An 18,883-nucleotide genomic window follows, 5' to 3' on the forward strand; every position below is an offset into this window, starting at 1 on the left:
AAGTAACAAAACATCTGTTTACTCACAGTTTGTAGTTAGATTATAATCAGACAGGCTTATATATACATATTACTATACATTTGTATTATCAGCTCCTTCCATGTGCTTAGATGGTAATGGATGCTCACACCACCATAGATCCTCTCAGGTTAGGAGAGATCATGAGCTCCATGTGCTCCATGTGCTGCATCTGCTGCATCTAAACCCCCACAGGAAGTTACATAGCTGTGTGACCTCTCTAAGTAATTCACATCAGAGGTCACAGAGTAATCACAGAGAAATAATAGGTGACAGGCAATGCATGTAAAATACAATTACATTCCAACAATTTCAACATCTTTTCCCCATCATCCCTTGCCCCATTGCGTGCCACAACTTTCACCACCATCTTCCCTCACCCTCGCAGGCCCGCCCAGCAGCGATTCCGATCGCAGGCAGCTCCTTCGGCTCGCACACGCTGCCTGCCGGCTGCCGCTCCTTGCAGCTACTAGCAGCGCTAACCCGGAAGCTCAGAGGAGAGGCTCTGTTGAGATCGCCAGGTTTACAGATGACCGGCTTCAAAAAAAGTGGAAAAAAAATCAAAGGGCTTGTTAGGGACAGCTTTTTCAGTAGTACTAGTGGGATTTGAACCAGCCACCTCTGGATTATAAAACCAGTGCTCTAACCACTTGCCACAGCTCCACTTACATGGATGGCCCTCCCTTTTGATTATGCCCCTTCGGTCCTCTCTCAGCCACTCACAGACAGCTAAATGCGCTGTGATGGGCTGAGAGAGAGTCCCTGTCTGTGATTGGCTGAGAGAGACCTGAAGGGGCAATAATCAAAAGGGAGGAGCATCCAAGTGAGTAGAGCTTGGCCAAGTGGTTAGAGCACTGGTCTTGTAATCCAGAGGGGTGGCTGGTTCATATCCCACTGGTACTACTGAAAATGCCCAGCAAAAATAAGTTTTAGGACCTCCCTGACAAGCACTATTCAATTTTTTTGGGTGGGATGGGATTGGAGGACCACTGGGGGGAGTAAGGGGAGGTCATCCCCGATTCACATCAGTGGTGATTTGGTCAGTTGTGGCTCCTTTTTGAAGCTTGGTCGTGGAAAAAAAAAAGGGACCAAGTAAAGCCGGCGAATGCTCGTCAAGCCTGGCTTTTTTTCCCATTATCAAGCAAAGCCGGCCATCTCTTGAGCACGCCCCCGTCCCGCCTTCACTACCCTACCGACACCGCCCATTGAAATTTTTGCCAGCTCTGCGACGGAAAGCAGGTTGAAGCCGGCCAAAATTGGCTTTTGATTATACTGATTTGGCTTGGTTTTCAGGAGATCGCCGCGAACTCCCGATTTGTGTCGGAAGATCGCCGGCGATCTCTTTCGAAAATAAGCCTGATAGTAGCATTAACCAGTTAAGTGCCACTGAGTATCAGTGGATAGCCCTGCACAAGTGATTTAACTGGACAGGAGCATCTTAAGATAGATTCTTAAGGTGTTACTCTTTAAGCAGCATTTGGCTATATGTTTTTCTGAGAATTATCAGCAGCTTTTTTTTTTTACTTATCCTTGGAATTCTTTCCTTGATGGGCTGTGAACTAAAATTCTGGGTAAGTAAAAATTCACATTGCTGGAAAATTTTGTACTTGATATTCGAAACATATATGCTCCGAACTGTGAAGCTATGTTCATAAATTGGCTTCTTTGAAAAATTTACTAGGGCTGAGTGCATGACTTTTTATTCTAACGGGTCGATATTGAAAGTGATTTAACTGGCCAGAAACAGTTCCTAGCTGGTTTAATCACTTGTTCAGGGCTAACCACTCATTTTCAAAGGGTACGTATTTATTGATTGATTGATTGATTGATTTTATTAGGATTTATTTACCTCCTTTTGAAGGAATTCACTCAAGGCTGTGTACAGTAAGATAAATCAAACATGAGCAATAGACAATTACATCAGTAAAAATATTCAAATAACACTACAAAGTATGGCGTGGTATACTACTTACAATGTCAACACAATACAACATTTTAAATTGACAGTGTAGGGTATAAGCAAAGATGGAACATATAGATAGGTATGAGAGTAAGAGGATTAAAAGTAAGGTGACTATTTAAAGAATGTTGCACATGAGGTCAGAGGGGATGGTTAACATATGGATAGGTAAAGAGAGTAAGAGGAGTTAGAAAAATAAGGTCACTAATTTAAAGAAAGTTGCAATATGAGGTCAGAAAGATGGTTAATATTATAATATAAACAGTATAATAAACTTAACCTGTTAGTGCCACTGAAAATAGCCAGTTAGCGCTGAACTGCAAAACCAGCTGTTTGGGGGGGCGTTCCAGGGGAAAGTTGGCACTTGACTAGTAAGTATGATATTCAGCGCTTAACCAGCCAGGTTAACTGCATAAATAGGACCACATAAAAGTGAGGTTGATCTTTATGCAGTAATCCATAGCCAGTTAAGTACTGAATATTACACTTAACTGGCTGTGGCTAGTCAGCTCTAGGAAACCCGGAAATTTAATGTGGTGCCCAGACATGACCCCAACATTAAATTTCCGGGTTTCCAGTGGCGGTCAACAAAATGCTGATCACTGCCAGCTGAATATCAAGCCTGATAGTCCTAAATTTATAAACATAATCTTTAAGCTCCAAAATTTAATTGATTATTCAGCTGAAAACGTATGCGCCTGAGTTTGGCTGAAAATAGGGGATATGTTTAGAAACATAATTTAGGAGTATAAATTTAGGAGCTCAGATTGTTTTGAATATCGGGCCCTTAGGGGCCAATCCTACAAGTGGGCATCTCCATTTAGGTGCCCAGTGCCACTGGGAGCATTATTCTCTAATGAACCTGGGTGCCCAGATTTGTTTATAGTGTAACTTGGTATTGGTGTGCCTTACATTTATGCACTAGTAAATGCAGTAGGGATGAGTGCCACTGACATGTATATACCTCCCTGCACCATTATAGAATAGCCTTAAGCGCCGTGCTGGTACTTCCAGTGTAAACATATATGTATGTATTTTGTTCATTTACATGTGCAAGGAGCATGTAAATGAGGGCACCCAGTTATAATATTGCCCTTTACCCCCCCCCCCCCCCGGGAATCCGCTCTAAGTGCTATTTTATAACAGGTATTCAGCCAAGAGTGCCCTTTATAGAAAAGCTGTTAGCACAGATTTGTCCTGGGGCCTAAATTTTAGTGCCATTTACTGAATCTGGCCCTTAGCAGCTTAAGGCTTGAGGGAGATTGTGAATTAACTGATACATTCTTCGTTATAATTTCCTTAAAATAAAAATAAAAAAGCTATTTCTATTGTTTAAATTGCCTTAAAAGAAATAGACTAAGGCTATTTTTGAGTTGAACTGACTTTAAAAGAAGACCTAAGAGCTTTCCAACTAAGCTAAACTGTGTTAAACAGCTAACATGGGTTTTAGCAGGGGCAGACTGAAAATGGTCTGGGCCCCCGGACACTGAGGGTGGTCTGGGCCCCCCACTAGGCCGCTGTCCAACACCCCCCCCCCCCCACCACCCGCCATGCTGCTGCCCCCTCCCACTGCCGCAGCCGATGCCCCCGCTGCCCCAGTCCTACCTAATGGGCCCTGGTGGTCTCTGCGGGGGGGAGTTGGAGTATGTTCTTCCTGCCCACGGCGCTACTACTATTCCCCCCGCCTGCCGGCACCACTGTCTTTTTCAAAATGCCAAACGAGACTTTACCATGGTAGTCTCATGGATCTCGACAGTCTCGAGAGACTTCCGCAGTGAATCTCAGCCGCCATTTTTAAAGTATGGTGCTGCCAGGCAGGGGGAATAGTGGCAGCACAACGGGCAGGAACGAGCCTGTTCCACCCGCAGGGGGACACTAGATCACCAGCAGCATGTCTTTAAAGGTAGGACCGAGGAAGGCTGTAGTGTACAATGGGCATCTGGGCAGAGCCTCTGGCCCCCTAGAGCCTCTGGGCCCTCGGGCACTGGCTCATTGCCCGAATGGTCAGTCCACCCCTGGGTTTAGGTTGCAGTGGATGGTAGTGTGGACCTTTGCTAATGGTAACCATGTATTAAAATCAGCCAACGTAGTAAAAAGTCCATGATAGCTGCTTAACTTGAGTAGGGTCAGCAGTAAATGGGAGGAATGGACAGCTGAAGCAGCTAGCATGTAGGTCAGTGCTACATGCTAGCTGTTATGACTGCCAATATAATAGCCGTACTTAATGCAGGGGTAGGCAGCCACAGTCCTCGAGGGCCACAACCCAGTTGGGTTTCAAGATTTCCAAAATGAATATGCATGAGATTGATTTCCACGTATGGCTAACAACAGAAAAGATGAAAGACGTTGATCTGCAAATGCAGATGTGAGCATAAGTACATAAGGCATGCCATACTGGGAAAGACCAAAGGTCCATCAAGCCCAGCATCCTGTTTCCAACAGTGGCCAATCTAAGTCACAAATACCTGGCAAGATCCCAAAAAAGCACAAAACATTCTATACTGCCTATCCCAGAAACAGTGGATTTTCCCCAGGTCTTTATGTTTCAATAATTTTTATTGATGTTATAACATAACACATAGGTACTATCATTAATATCTATACAAACATAGTCAACTTTTTGGCATAATTTAACTTTAGCTAGGAACATCAACATTTTATCACTTTCTCCCCCCTCCTCAACACCCCCACCCCCCCCCCGCTTTTTCCGTCGCCTCGCCGGCGAAAGTTTAAGGGGGGCGTGGTCGGTGGCGTAGCGAAGGCGGGACATGGGTGGGCATGGGCGTGGCTACCAGATAGCCAGCTTTTGCAGATATGGGAAAACAAATGTGGTGTTTAAGCAGTATTTCGCCGGGTTTACTTGGCCCTTTTATTTCACGACCAAGCCTCAAAAAGGTGCCCCAACTGACCAGATAACCACCGGAGGGAATGGGGGATGACCTCCCCATAGTCCCCCAGTGGTCACCAACTCCCGCCCAAACTAAAAAAAATACAAATCAAAACCTTTTTTTACCAGCCTGTATGCCAGCCTCAAATGTCATACCCAGCTCCCTGACAGCAGTATACAGGTCCCTGGAGCATTTTTTATGGGTGCAGTGCACTTCATGCAGGCAGACCCACGTCCATCCCCCCCTACCTGTTACACTTGTTGGTGGTAAATGTTAAGCCCTCCAACCCCCCCCCCCCAAAACCCACTCTACACCACATGTAGGTGTCCCCCGTCACACATAAGTGCTATGGTAATGGTGTAGATTGTGGGGAGTGGGTTTGGGGGGATTTGGGGGGGCTCAGCACCCAATGTAAGGGAGTTATGCACCTGGGAGCTTTTTTGGTATATTTAAAAAAAATTTAGAAATGACCCCTAGGGTGCCCGTTGTTGTGTCCTGGCATGTCGGGGGACCATGCTACCACAAATGCTGGGCTCCTCCCATGACCAATGCCTTGGATTTCGCCCGTTTGAGATGGCCGGCATTTTTTTTACTATCCCTGAAAACAAAACCCGGCGTATCTCAAACCCGGCGAACTCTGGCATTTGGCCGGGCTAAACCGTAATTATCGAAAAAAAAGAATGGCCGGCCATCTTTTTCAATAATACGTTTCCGGCCAGCTGTTGCGCCGCTGCCAAAATACATCGCCGCGATCTATTTCGCCGGTGACGTTCGATTATGCCCCTCTTTGTCTCATGAATCCATGCTTTTGAATATGCTCTGTAATTTTGTTCTTTATAATAGTCTCCACCATTTTGCCCAGCAACCGATGTCAGACTCACCGGTTTATAATTTCCCGGAATCTCCTCTGGAACCTTTTTTAAAAATTGGAATACATTGGCCCCCTCCAATCTTCCGGTACCACGCTCGATTTTAAGGATAAATTATATATTACTAACAATAACTTTGCAAGTTCATTTTTCAGTTACTATCAGTACTCTGGGGATGATACCAGCCGGTCCAGGAGATTTGCTACTCTTCAGTTTATAGAACTGTCCCATTACATACTCAAGATTACAAAGAATTCATTAAGTTTTCTCCGATTCGTCAGCTTCAAATACCATTTCTGGCACCAGTATCCCACACAAATCTTCCTCGGTGAAGACCGAAGCAAAGAATTCATTTAATCTCTCCGCTACGGCTCTGTCTTCCCTGATCACTCCTTTTAACTCCTCGATCACCTAGCGGTCCAACCGTTCTTTTGCTGGCCCTCCAATGCAATGTGTTTTTGGCCTCCAATGCAATCTTTTTTTTGAAGTCCCTCTTGCCTTCCTTATCAGCGCTTTGCATTTGACTTGACATTCCTTATGCTGTTTCTTATTATTTTCAGTCGGTTCCTTCTTTCATTTTCTGAAGGATTTTCTTTTAGCTCTAATAGCTTCCTTCACCTCACTTTTTTAACCGGACGGCTGTCGTTTGGTCTTCCGTCCTCCTTTTTTAATACGCAGAATTATTTTGGCCTGGGCCTACAGGATGGTGTTTTTGAACAGCATCCACCCCTGATGTAAATTTTTTACCCTCGCAGCCGCTCCTCTAAGTTTTTTTCAACCGTTCTTCTCATTTTATCATAGTCTCCCTTTTTTAAAGTTAAACGCTAATGTATTGATTTCCTTTGTATACTTCAAAGCCGGTAAACCTCACTTCGATTATTGGAAACGTAATGGAAGCGATGCTGAAGGAAGGATAGTGAATTTCCTGGAAGAAAAATGAGTTGCAAGATCAGAGACAACATGGTTTTACCAAAGGGGAAATCGTGCCAAATGAATCTCATTGAATTCTTTGATTGGGTGATTGGAGAACTGAACCGTGGACGTGCTGTAGACGTAATCTACTTAGATTTCAGCAAGGCTTTTGACACGGTTCCCCACAGGAAGTTCTTAAATAAACTGGACGGGCTGAAGATAGGACCCCAAAGTGGTGAACTGGATTAGGACTAGTTGACGGACAGGCGCCAGAGGGTGGTGGTAAATGGAGTTCGCTCGGAGGAGGGAAAGGTGAGTAGTGGGAGTGCCTCAGGGATCGGTGCTGGGGCCGATTCTGTTCAATATATTTGTGAGTGACATTGCCGAAGGGTTAGAAGGTAAAGTTTGCCTATTTGTGGATGATACTAAAATTTGTAACACAGTGGACACCCCGGAGGGAGTGGGAAACATGAAAAAGGATCTGAAAAAGCTAGAAGAATGGTCTAAGGTTTGGCAATTAAATTCAATGTGAAGAAATGCAAAGTGATGCACTTAGGGAGTAGAAATCCAAGAGAGGCGTATGTGTTAGGCAGTGAGAGTCTGCTAGGTACAGATGGGGAGAGGGATCTTGAGGTGATAGTATCTGAGGATCTGAAGGCGATGAAACAGTGTGACAAGGCGGTGGCCGTAGGTAGAAGGTTACTAGGCTGTATAGAGAGAGGTGGACCAGCAGAAGAAAAGAGGTGTTGATGCCCCTGTACAAGTCGTTGGTGAGGCCCCACCTGGAGTATTGTGTTCAGTTTTGGAGGCTGTATCTTGCTAAGGATGTAAAAAGAATTGAAGCGGTGCAAAGAAAAGCTACGAGGATGGTGTGGGATTTGCGTTACAAGACGTATGAGTAGAGACTTGCGGACCTGAACATGTATACCCTGGAGGAAAGGAGAAACAGGGGTGATATGATACAGACGTTCAATATTTGAAAGGTATTAATCCGCAAACAACCCTTTTCCGGAGATGGGAAGGCGGTAGAACGAGAGGGCATGAAATGAATTGAAGGGGGCAGACTCAAGAAGAATGACAGGAAGTATTTTTTCACGGAGAGGGTGGTGGATGCTTGGAATGCCCTCCCGCGGGAGGTGGTGGAGATAAAAACGGTAACGGAATTCAAACATGCGTGGGATAAACATAAAGGATCCTGTGCAGAAGGAAGGGATCCTCAGGAGCTTAGCCTAGAATGGTGGCAGAGCTGGTGGTTGGGAGGCGGGGCTAGTGCTGGGCAGACTTATACGGTCTGTGCCAGAGCCGGTGGTGGGAGGCAGGGATAGTGCTGGGCAGACTTAGACGGTCTGTGCCGGGGCTGGTGGTTGGGCGGCGGGGATAGTGCTGGGCAGACTTATACGGTCTGTGCCAGAGCCGTGGTGGGAGGCAGGGATAGTGCTGGGCAGACTTATACGTCTGTGCCAGAGCTGGTGGTGGGAGGCGAGACTGGTAGTTGGGAGGCGGGGATAGTGCTGGGCAGACTTATACAGTCTGTGCCAGAGCTGGTGGTGGGAGTGCGGGGGTTGGTGTTGGGAGGGCGGGGATAGGGCTGTCCAGACTTATACGGTCCGGTGCCCTGAAGAGGACAGTACAAATAAAAAAGTAGCACATAGAATTTATCTTCTTTGGCAGACTGGATGGACCGTGCAGTCTTTTTCTGCTGTCATCTACTATGTTACTATGGTCAAAGCTAATAGCAAATCCGATCATATTATGATCATGTTATCAAGCAGCCCAGCACCATTACCTTCCCGCCACCAGATCATGGCGCTCCACTAAGGACTAGGTCTAGAAGTTTTCCTTCTCTCGTCGGCGCCTCTACCAGCTGCTCCATAAAGCAGTCCTACCTCTCTAGCGTGCCCGATGTTACATTTACCCAGTCAATGGTGAGGTAATTGAAATCACCCATTACTATTGTGTTGCCCAGTTTGTTTGCGTCTCTAGTTTCCTTTAACATTTCTTCATCCGTCTATTCATCCTGGTCAGGACAGTAGTACACTCCTATCACTATCCTTTTCCTCTTTACACATGGAATTTCAATCCATAGTGATTCCAAGAAGTGCTTTTTTTCCTGCAGAATTTTTAATCTATTTGATTCAAGGCTCTCGTTAATATACAATGCTACCCCTCCACCAATTCCATCCACCCTATCACTATGATATAATTTGTACTCGATATGACAGTGTCCCACTGGTTAACCTCCTTCCACCAGGTCTCAGAGATGCCTATTATATCGAATTTTTCATTTATGCAATATATTCTAACTCTCCCATCTTATTTCTTAGGCTCCTGGCATTGTGCATATAGACATTTCAAACTATGTTTGTTGTTCCTATTTACATCATGCTCAGTACTTGACAGTATTAATTTGCTATCTTGTGTCTGGTTTTTTTTTTTTTTTTTAAATTTAAGGACACCTGATCTACTATGGTCTCTTTTGCAACCTCATTATCGGGATAACCCTATCTTCCCTGCTTTGGTGATATCTTTGAAAGATACCTTATCCCAAACCATGCGCTTTTAGCGACTGTCGGCCTCCCCCCCCCCCCCCCCCCCCCCCGTTTCTAGTTTGAAAGCTGCTCTATCTCCTTTTTAAATGCTGATTCCAGCAGCATGATCCCACCCTGGTTAAGGTGGAGCCTATCCTTTCAGAATAGGCTCCCCCTTTTCCAGAATGTTGCCCAGTTCCTAACAAATCTAAAACCCTCCTCCCTGCACCATTGTCTCATCCACGCATTGAGACTCTGGAGCTCTGCCTGTCTCTTGGGCCCTGCACGTGGAATGGGTAGCATTTCAGAAAATGATATCCTAGAGGTTCTGGATTTGAGCTTTCTACCTAAGAGTCTAAATTTGGCTTACAGAACCTCTCTCCCACATTTTTCTATGTCATGGTACCCACATGTACCAAGACAGCCGACTTCTCCCCAGCACTATCTAAAATCCTATCTAGGTGACGCATGAGGTCCGCCACCTTCGCACCAGGCAGGCAAGTCACCAGGCAATCCTCATGTCCACCAGCCACCCAACTATCTATATGCCTAATGATCGAATCAGCAACTACAACAGCTGTCCTAACCCCGGGCAGCACTTGGAGACATATCCTCGGTGCGAGAGGATAGTACATCCCCTGGTGGGCAGGTCTTGGCTACAGGAGTACTTCCTACTTCACCAGGGTGATGCTCTTCTTCTAGGAGACCTCAGTCCTCCAAGGTAGAACAGGGGCTACCAGACTGGAGGTGGGATTTCTCTACAACATCCCTATAGGTCTCCTCTATGTACCTCTCTGTCTCCCTCAGCTCCACCAAGGTCTGCTACTCTAGCCTCAAGAGAACGGACACAGATAGAGAGAAGACCAGATACATCAAGCAATCAAAGCAGCAGAATATTTATTCAGAACAGATGAAATAAAACAGTGTTCGATGTGGCCATGTTTCGCTTAAGGATAGGATCTGTTAGGGGCATAATTCAGATACAAATCAAATTAAAAGAATACAAATCATATGTAAACAAATATAAATCAAAATTTAAAAAGTTTAAATCATATACATGAGAAAACTTATAGGAAAAATCTTAATAAACTATTAATAACTGTTAATATCAAAAAGACAGCAAACAAATGTACATACCTAGGTACTTTATAATAGGATGGCACTGTGAACCTTAATAGTAGACAGTGAACATTTCAGTATATTGAAAACCAACTGAGTGTATTAAATTGCAGTAGTGTGCCACACTTGGATATATGCTTAGAATCAGTCTATAACCTTGTGTTTGACACTGTGATTTGTTGTATCATTGTACCCCAGCACAGTTTCTGAAACTGTGCATTCGAGACGAGTTTGTAATAGATTCTTGCTTATCGGTACACTGCTCACAGATGCTCTAGTATTTTCAGAAATTGCAATATTTACAAATTACAGGAACTCCTGAAGCAGAATTTTTGGGGATAAACTTCTGATTGAACTCTTTGAGTCCATTAGATGTTTGTCATTATCTTCTTGTCTCCTTCGCTGTGCTTGCTTGCCTGATTTTACCTGTACGGAGGTTCCTGGTTTAAATTTAACCAGCCAAGCCAATATTCAACACTGGCCAGTTAAGTTTAAACCGGCCAATGATATATCTGCTATATTAGGCCACCAAACTTAGCCAGTGATGTACCGAATATCAACAGATAGCCGTTATATTGTGCAATATAACTGGCTGGCTGTTAAGCGCTAACTGGCAATATTCAGCAGGAGATAGCTGGCTATCTCCTGCTGATATTGCCAGATAGCTGGTTAAGTGCCATTTAACCACCAGGAGCCATTTCTGGACGGTTAAACGTTATTAAATATCTGGCAGTATAGATCTATTCTGGGGTTTGATCTGAAACGTTTTTTCACTTTTTTGTAGCTCTAGAAAATGTTGCCATAGCTGGCTTATTTAAAATGTATTCAACAAAGAAATGAGAAAGTTTTATTCATTTTAACTTTGACCTGATAGATACAGAAGTTGAAGATGGATGGTCTCCATGGTCAGAGTGGACAGAATGCTCTGTGACATGTGGCTCTGGAACCCAGCAACGAGGAAGGTCATGTGATGCCACTCACAATACCTGCGATGGTTCATCTATCCAGACAAGAACATGTAACATTGGAAGATGTGACAACCGCAGTAAGTGTTGTTTCTTGATGGACTTAAAAATAGTAGACTCCTAGCCTATTACGAACAATGTACTGCAAGATTTATATGACAGAAACATGGATTTGGGAAGATGAACATATCATTAACTCAGTTTTGTCTCCCTAATTACTCATTTTATCTCTCTCTAGACAGAAGGAAAGAGAAGGTAGTATGGCATTTATCTTTGATTCATACCCTAAGGTAGCTGAAAGATCATTTGACTAACTTAAGGGGTTTGATTGCTTGTTGATTCAATGCTTCTCATCTCCTCTGACCTGCCTTTTTTTCTAGCTTACAGGACTCTGTTCTTCTTCTGTGAGGTACTGGAGGAATTCTTGAAGGTTATTATAGATTTAGCATGTGTTAGATCTGTCTAATTTACAAAGTGTCTGTCTAAGTGCTGACATTTAGCAGCATTTAACCAGACAGTGTCACTGAATATCAGCACTAACCACACCTGTACTGTCCAGTTAGTGTGGAGTAATCCGTGGGTGGCGCTTCAGTGGAGTTAGTACTTAAGTAGCGATACACTGTTAACTGGTTAAGTAAGCGGCTAAAGTTAGGATAACTTAAGCCACAAAGGTAACTGGGCACCAGTCTGAATATTGGCCAGTGTCTGATTATCCTACAAGTACACCACAGGTGTTTAGTTTACCCCATGGTCCCAATCCCATCATCCTTCTGAAGCAGGCAGTAGGCCAAGCTGATCTCCCACCCCCTCACCCCCCAACCCCATAGTCCCCTCTGGGCCTACTTTGAAGCTCCATGTGGTCTAGGGGGGCATACGATCAGAAGCAATGTCCATTTATTTCTGCCCATTGTAGGCCTGGCCTTAAAATTTGCACCGTGATCCCTAGCAGCAGTCTCACGGTACATGCGAGTACTGTAAGACTACTATTAAGGATCGTAGCCACCATTTTGAGGCTGGACCCATGATGGCCTAGAGCGAGTGGATGTTGCTCTTGCCTCTCTGCCCCCCATACCACCATGGAGCTTCAAGTTAGGCCGGTGGGGGTGGGAGAAACAGCTCAGGCCTACCAGTTTCTGGGCCTGAAATCTTTGCCACAACCTTTTTAATGTGACTTAAAGGGTTATAATACAGCGATATTTGAGTCACCTGTTACATAGTAATGAGAAACAAAAACATGCAAATGCATGTAAAACAGTTTATTACTATGCAAAAACTATAACACGACTTGTGGTGAACACCAGCTGCACACCATAGTCATGTTATGGTCATAAAATGACAACAAAATAATCCCAGCCAAAAGCTAGTGCTATTTTACCATGCTGGGAGCATCGGGTCACAAACCTGGACCTTGCTCCCAGGCTGGAGTTTTATAGGGCGGCAGTACTATCCAACCACATCCTAATCACAACCCCCCACCCCCTTGGTCAGATCTTAGCTACGTCTGGGGTGGAAGAGAGGGGGATCAGGGTCACGGGGGAAGGAAGGGGGCAGCAGGTAATGTGGTGCTGCAACCCAGAAGCTAATCGGGCACTGGCCAGTATTCAAACTCTGTGCCAGGTTAGCTTTGTGGCTAAAGTTAGGACAGCTTTTTTGCTACCCTAACTTTAGTCGCTTACCTAACCAGTTAGTGGTCTGAATATGGCCACTAACCAGTTAGGTCCTGGCTCCTCCCATGCTCCACCCACAGATCCTCCCAGCACTAACCAAGTGTGTGGGCAGTTTGTGGTGATATTCAGTGGCACTGTCCGTTTAAGTGACGCTGAATATTACCACTTAGGCAATCAGAAGCGATTTAAAGGACAGGATCCTCACCTGCCTGGTTAAATCACTTTGAGTATTGAGCAGCTCGATTCTATAACACAGAGGCTTAATGGATTGCCCTGGATGCCTATATACATTATATTCTATGCATCTCAATGTAGGTGCTCCCCTCTTATATTTCAGAAGTGGTTTATAGATTTTGCAAACAAATTTAGTAAGGACCTTGGGAGCCATCCAACTTTTTGTAGTGTTCATAGTTGAGTGATTTGTTGTGGGAGGGGATGCAAGGAAACAACTGACAATTTTCTAATAAGAAAAGCATGGTAATAGATCAAAGGAAATCTAGAAATGTGGTTTCCTAAACTTGGCCTGGGCATCCAGAACCAGTCAGATTTTCAGGATATCCACAATGAATTTGCATACATGGAACCAGTGCATGCAAATCTATCTCATGCATATTCATTGTGGATATCCAGAAAACCAATAGGCTTGGGTTCTCCAGGAGAGTTTTGTGAGCCATAGACCTAGAATGCCACCTTTCTACTGATTGTATTATCCAGTTTAGTTAGGGACTCTTGCTATCTGTTCTCTAAATAACTATGCCAGTAGTATACTTAAATATTGTTATTCTTTCTGCTAGGACTGCAGAATGGTGGCTGGAGTCATTGGTCTCCTTGGTCATCGTGCTCTGTGACCTGTGGTACTGGTAATATTACTCGTATTCGTCTGTGCAACTCTCCAGCTCCACAGATGGGTGGAAAAACTTGTCAAGGAACAGGACGTGAAACCAAGCAATGTGAAGGAGTTCCATGTCCAGGTAAGTTTGTATTCATTAATTAACGATAAGCAATTACTACAGAGCCAAACAGTTCAATTTCTTAATTATTCAGTTATTATTATTATTATTACATTTGTACCCCGCGCTTTCCCACACAATGCAGGCTCAATGCGGCTTACATAGTAATTTGAAATACAAAGTTCATAGAATTTTAATAAAACAGTAGTAAAACAATGTAAAGTTGGGGCTTAGTAGTGTATGATAAGTTGAGCTAGATAATATATGACAGGATAAAAGAGGATAGACAGGATAGGATAGTGTAATTTGGGAGAAAGGGTAAGGAGGGGATAAAATTAAGGAGAGATGGAAAGGAGAAGGATAGGAAGTTGGTATTTAAGGTCAGAACAGAATTGGGGGTGGAAGTTGGCGAGATTAGGTTGGGGCATTTGGGTAGGCTTGCTTAAAGAGATGAGCTTTCAGCATTTTTCTAAAGGGCAAAGAAGTCGTTTATTAATCAGATATGGTCTGGGTATAGCGTTCAAAAGCTGTTTTGAACTTTAGTATTTTTCAGTCTCCATAGGCCAATAATTTCAGGTTTGGTACAATTATTTGGAGGGGGGCAACCATCTCATAGGTGTGTTCTTAACAATAAAGATGAGACTTCATTAGTGCCCACAACGCTATCCACCGAACTTTCTTCTGTGACTGATTCACCAAAGCTTCTGCTTTAATAAATATTGCATTGCTTGGTAAATACTTTTATTCTGTCATACAGGGTGTTTGCTTTTAAAACAGTCTGCCCAATATTCAGCCCTACAGTGCTAAGTGGTGTCTGACCCTGGATATTCCATGCCAGGGTGTGCATGGCTCCTGGCATTGAATATCTGGGAATCAGCGGTTCACCCAGATGTTAATCCATGCACCAACTGATATTCAGACCAGTTCCCAGTTAACTTTGTGCATAAAGTTAGGACAGTCTGTTTGCTGTCCTAACTTCATGCAATTACTTAGCTAGTTAGCTAGAATCAAAATTGTTGCTCTCTCCACACTCTGTCCCAGCCCACCCCTAACCTATCCAGTTAAGAGAAGGCCAATCAGCAGCAATATTCTGCACACACCGACACAGTTAAGTGCCAATGAATATTGTGTGCTGGGTTGCTCAGCAGGGTTTGAAGGTTTGGGCAGGGGGTGCTTTGGCTAGGGGAGGTTTTGAGATTCCTGTCGTTACCATCCCAGTAGAATCAGAGGAGCTCAGGGTGGCTGCTTCTTTCAAAGGACTCCCAAGGAGGCTGGGAGTCATATTTTTTTCTGCTCTGGTCAGGGGTGAGGTTCCCAAAGAAGATGAGTGCTTCCTTTGGTGGAGTTGAATGGGGGGAGGGGCAGCTCTCACTAATTGTACCAGTATGGACCTAGATCACAAAGGTTACACAATGGAGTCCTGAATGCCCTATATCCAATCTTTTTCTGGAGTCTCCCTTCCATTCCTGCTGGAAGGCGGAAGTGGTCAGGTACACTTTGCAAAGACTGCTATTTTTGCAGGCTGTAGTTCAGTGCCTCCAGAAGAGCATGGGTTAGGCAGTTATTCCATTTTACTTTTTGGCTCCCAATAAGGAGGGGCCTTCCAGCCAGTCATAGACCTCAAGAGGTGAACAGAGCATTGAAGGTGCCAGTTTTCACATGGAGACATTGCTGTGGTTATAATGCCAGTCTGGCACAGAGAGTTTTTGACCTTCCTGGATCTCACATTGACATTCCTATTCAGAAGGCTCATCAGCAATTCCTGCATTTTGCTGTCTTACGACAGCACTTTCAAATTTGCGCCCTGCTGTTCGGGTTGGCTATGACTCCTCGAACAGTCTCCAAAATAATGGTTGTGGTAGTAGCAGTCTTTGCAAGGAAGGAATTCTGGTACATCCCTATCTCAAGGACTGGTTAATTTGAGCGAAATTCTTTCAAGAGAGCAAGAGGGTTACCTCCCAGGTTGTGAGTTTTCCTACAACATCTTGGTTGGATGGTGAATTCGGCCAAGAGTCAGCTCATGCCCAGTCTCTTGTCTATCTCGGAGTGCATTTCAGCGCTCAGGTAGGCAGAGTATCTCTTCCCCAGGAAAGGATTAACAAACTTCAGAATCAAATCCAGAATCACCTGATTTCCAGGGATTGGGCATAAGATGACAGTTGTTAAGCGGAAGAAATGATATCAGCCACTGACGCTTGAGTTCAAACTCCTGCCCTTCATTGTGAAATTATTAGGCAATCCCCACCATCAAAGGTGGTTTCATCATTAAATATTGGCACTCTCATCTTCCCTAATGTTGCAGAAGATTAAGGGATAAATGGCGAAGGAGGCCATACAGCAGTTTCACCATATGACCAATGTAGCCAGCTCACAGCCAGCGTTTCCCAAGCACCGCATGGATTCAGAGCTGCCGCAAAGCTCAGGCAGCAAGACTGAAGAGCAGGGATGAGAGCCCTGTGGGGTACCTCCTGCGCTTTGGCAGCTGTTTCAGGATTTTAAATCTGACTTTAAAGCCAATTAGAAGGATATTCTGCTAACATCAACTTCCTCGGTCAGAAAGGTGCATGAGGTGGGTGCCTGAGCTGAAGGCTTTGAGACACAAGTGGACAAACACTCTGAGACACTACTGTCTGGAGGTGAAGGGTAAACATGGTGAGTTAGTGGCTCAACACGCAGATCTTTTGTATAAGCTGGAGGACATGGAAAATCTTTGCAGGCGTAATATCTGAGCATTTGGGGCATCCTGGATGGTGGTGAACAAGAGAGCGTGGCACATATTGTACAGACTATCTGTAGCAAGTGCTAGGGGTGGACAACCAGACTGACTTTGTGCTAGAAAGGATTCACCGTGCTCTTAAGCAACCCCCGCCTAATCTAGAGACATCATTATCTGCTTTTCTAAGTACGCTGACAAGGAACGGATCCTACAGAAGGCACATACAGGCAGGGAGATTCAATATAACATTCACACAATCCAGCTATATCAGGATCTGTCTGTCCTACATGTTGGATGATGCAGAGGAGCTGAATCAGGCAAAAGAGGTACATAGAGGAGAACTACAGAGATGTTGTAGAGAAGTCCCAACCGCCAGTTTGGCAGTTCCTATGCTGCCTTGGAAGAGGGAGGTTTCCTAAAATAAGAGCATCACCCTCATGAAGTAGGAAGTACTTCTGTAACCAGGACCTTCCCCACCAGAAGGTGCACTATCCTCTCGCACCAAGGTATGTCTCAAAGAAATTCTGCCCAGGTGAGAAGGGTTAGGACAGCTGTTGTGTTGGTGATTCAATTATTAAACATGTAGATAGTTGGGGTGGCTGGTGCACATGAGGATTGTCTGTCCATTGCCTGCTTGGTATGAAGGTGGCGGACCTCAACTGTCCACCTTGCTCTAGGATTTTAGATAGTGCGGGGAGTTGCTGCTGTCTTGGTAAATTTTGGGTACCAATGACATAGCAAATGTGGGAGGAAAATTATGGAAGTCAATTTAGGCTCTTAAGTAGAAAGACATCTGTAAGTCACAAAATTGCCACTTACAGATGTCAATGCCCAACTCTTACACATACTAGGAGGCAATTTAGAACAGGATGCAATACAAAAGTCCAAAAGAGAGCCATTTTATAAAGGAAAGCTAGGCGTTTATGTTTTTTTAATATAAAACTAGTAAAAAGAGGCCCGTTTCTGACACAAGTGAAACAGGCGCTAGCAAGGTTTTCCTCGGAGTGTGTATGTTTGAGAGAGAGTGTGTGTGTGAGAGTGACTGTGTGAGAGAGAGAGAGATGAATGTGCGAGTGTGTGTGTGTGACAGAAATAGAGTGAGGGTCTGGGTGCGAGTGTGTCTGTGAGAGAGAGAGGGAGAGTGTGTGTGAGAATGAGAGAGTGTGCAAGTATGTATGTGAGACACAGTGAGTGTGAGAGAGTGTGTTTCACATAGATACAGTGTGTGTGTGTGAGAGAGAGTGTGTGTGAGAGAGTGTGTGTGAGAGAGAGAGGTGTGTGTGTGAGATAGAGAGAATGTGAGAGAGTAGTTTGTGATACACAGACTCTCTGTGAGACCGAGAGAGTGTATGAGACCGAGAGAGTGTGTGAGAGTGACTGTGTGACACATAGAGAGTGAATGTGATACAGTGTGAGACATAGAGTGTGTGAGAGACAGTGTGTGACAGTGAGAGAGAGAAAGAAACTGACTGTGAGAGAGAGTGTGTGTGAGAGAGTGTGTGTGTGACAGAGATACCTCCCCCCTCCCTCTCTGGTCTCAGGACCCTCCCCCCTCTCCCCCTCCTCCCCTCCCCTTTCTCAGGTCTCAGGACACCCTCCCCTCTGGTCTCAGGACCCCTGCCCCTCCCCCCCCTCTGCGTGGTTGGCAGCACCGTGCAAGTGTGTGTGTGACAGAGAGTGAGACTGGGTGCGAGTGTATCTGTGAGAGAGAGAGTGTAGGTGATTCTCCTCTCTCCCCCCTGCCCCCCTGCAGCCACCCAGCGATTCTCCTCTCATCCCGCGCCCCCCTCCAGCCACCTAGCGATTCTCCTCTCTCCCCTGCTCCCCCTGCAGCCACCCATTGATTCTTCTCTCTCCCCTGCCCCCCCTTCAGCCACCCAGCGATTGTCCTCACTCCCCTGATTACCTCGTCAAAGCAGCTGTGTTATTGAAAGCCCTGCCCATCTCCAGCCTTCCCTTCAAGTTCGTTCCTCAGAGTTCTGCCTTCTGATGTCATTTCCGTGAGGGCGGGACTCTGAGGGAACGAACTCGAAGGGAAGGCTAGAGATGGGCAGGGCTTTAAATGACATGGCCGCTTCGATGGAGGTAATCAGGGGAACGAGGACAATTGCTGGGTGGCTGGAGGGGGGCAGGGGAGAGAGGAGAATCGCTGGGTGGCCTGGAGGGGGTGCAGGGGAGAGAGGTGAGTGAGTGCAGCTCTGGGCGGGGTACGGGTTCCAGCGGCGACTCGGGAGGGGCGAGGGAGTGAGCAGCGCATCCCCTTCCCTCTCAGTGTTCAGCCCTCAACGTCA

At 45.2% G+C, this 18,883-nt stretch overlaps 1 protein-coding gene across 1 annotated transcript in view; it reads left to right on the forward strand.

Moving 5' to 3' along the window:
* Positions 1-18,883, forward strand: part of THBS2 (thrombospondin 2) — a 287,917-nt gene that overhangs the window by 150,228 nt on the left and 118,806 nt on the right. The window contains 2 exon segments of the mRNA XM_030195961.1: positions 11,169-11,339; positions 13,721-13,897. Coding sequence (XP_030051821.1) covers positions 11,169-11,339; positions 13,721-13,897 — 348 coding nt within the window.

The sequence above is a fragment of the Microcaecilia unicolor genome, chromosome 3 (genome assembly GCF_901765095.1).
Source record: "Microcaecilia unicolor chromosome 3, aMicUni1.1, whole genome shotgun sequence".
NCBI lineage: Eukaryota > Metazoa > Chordata > Amphibia > Gymnophiona > Siphonopidae > Microcaecilia > Microcaecilia unicolor.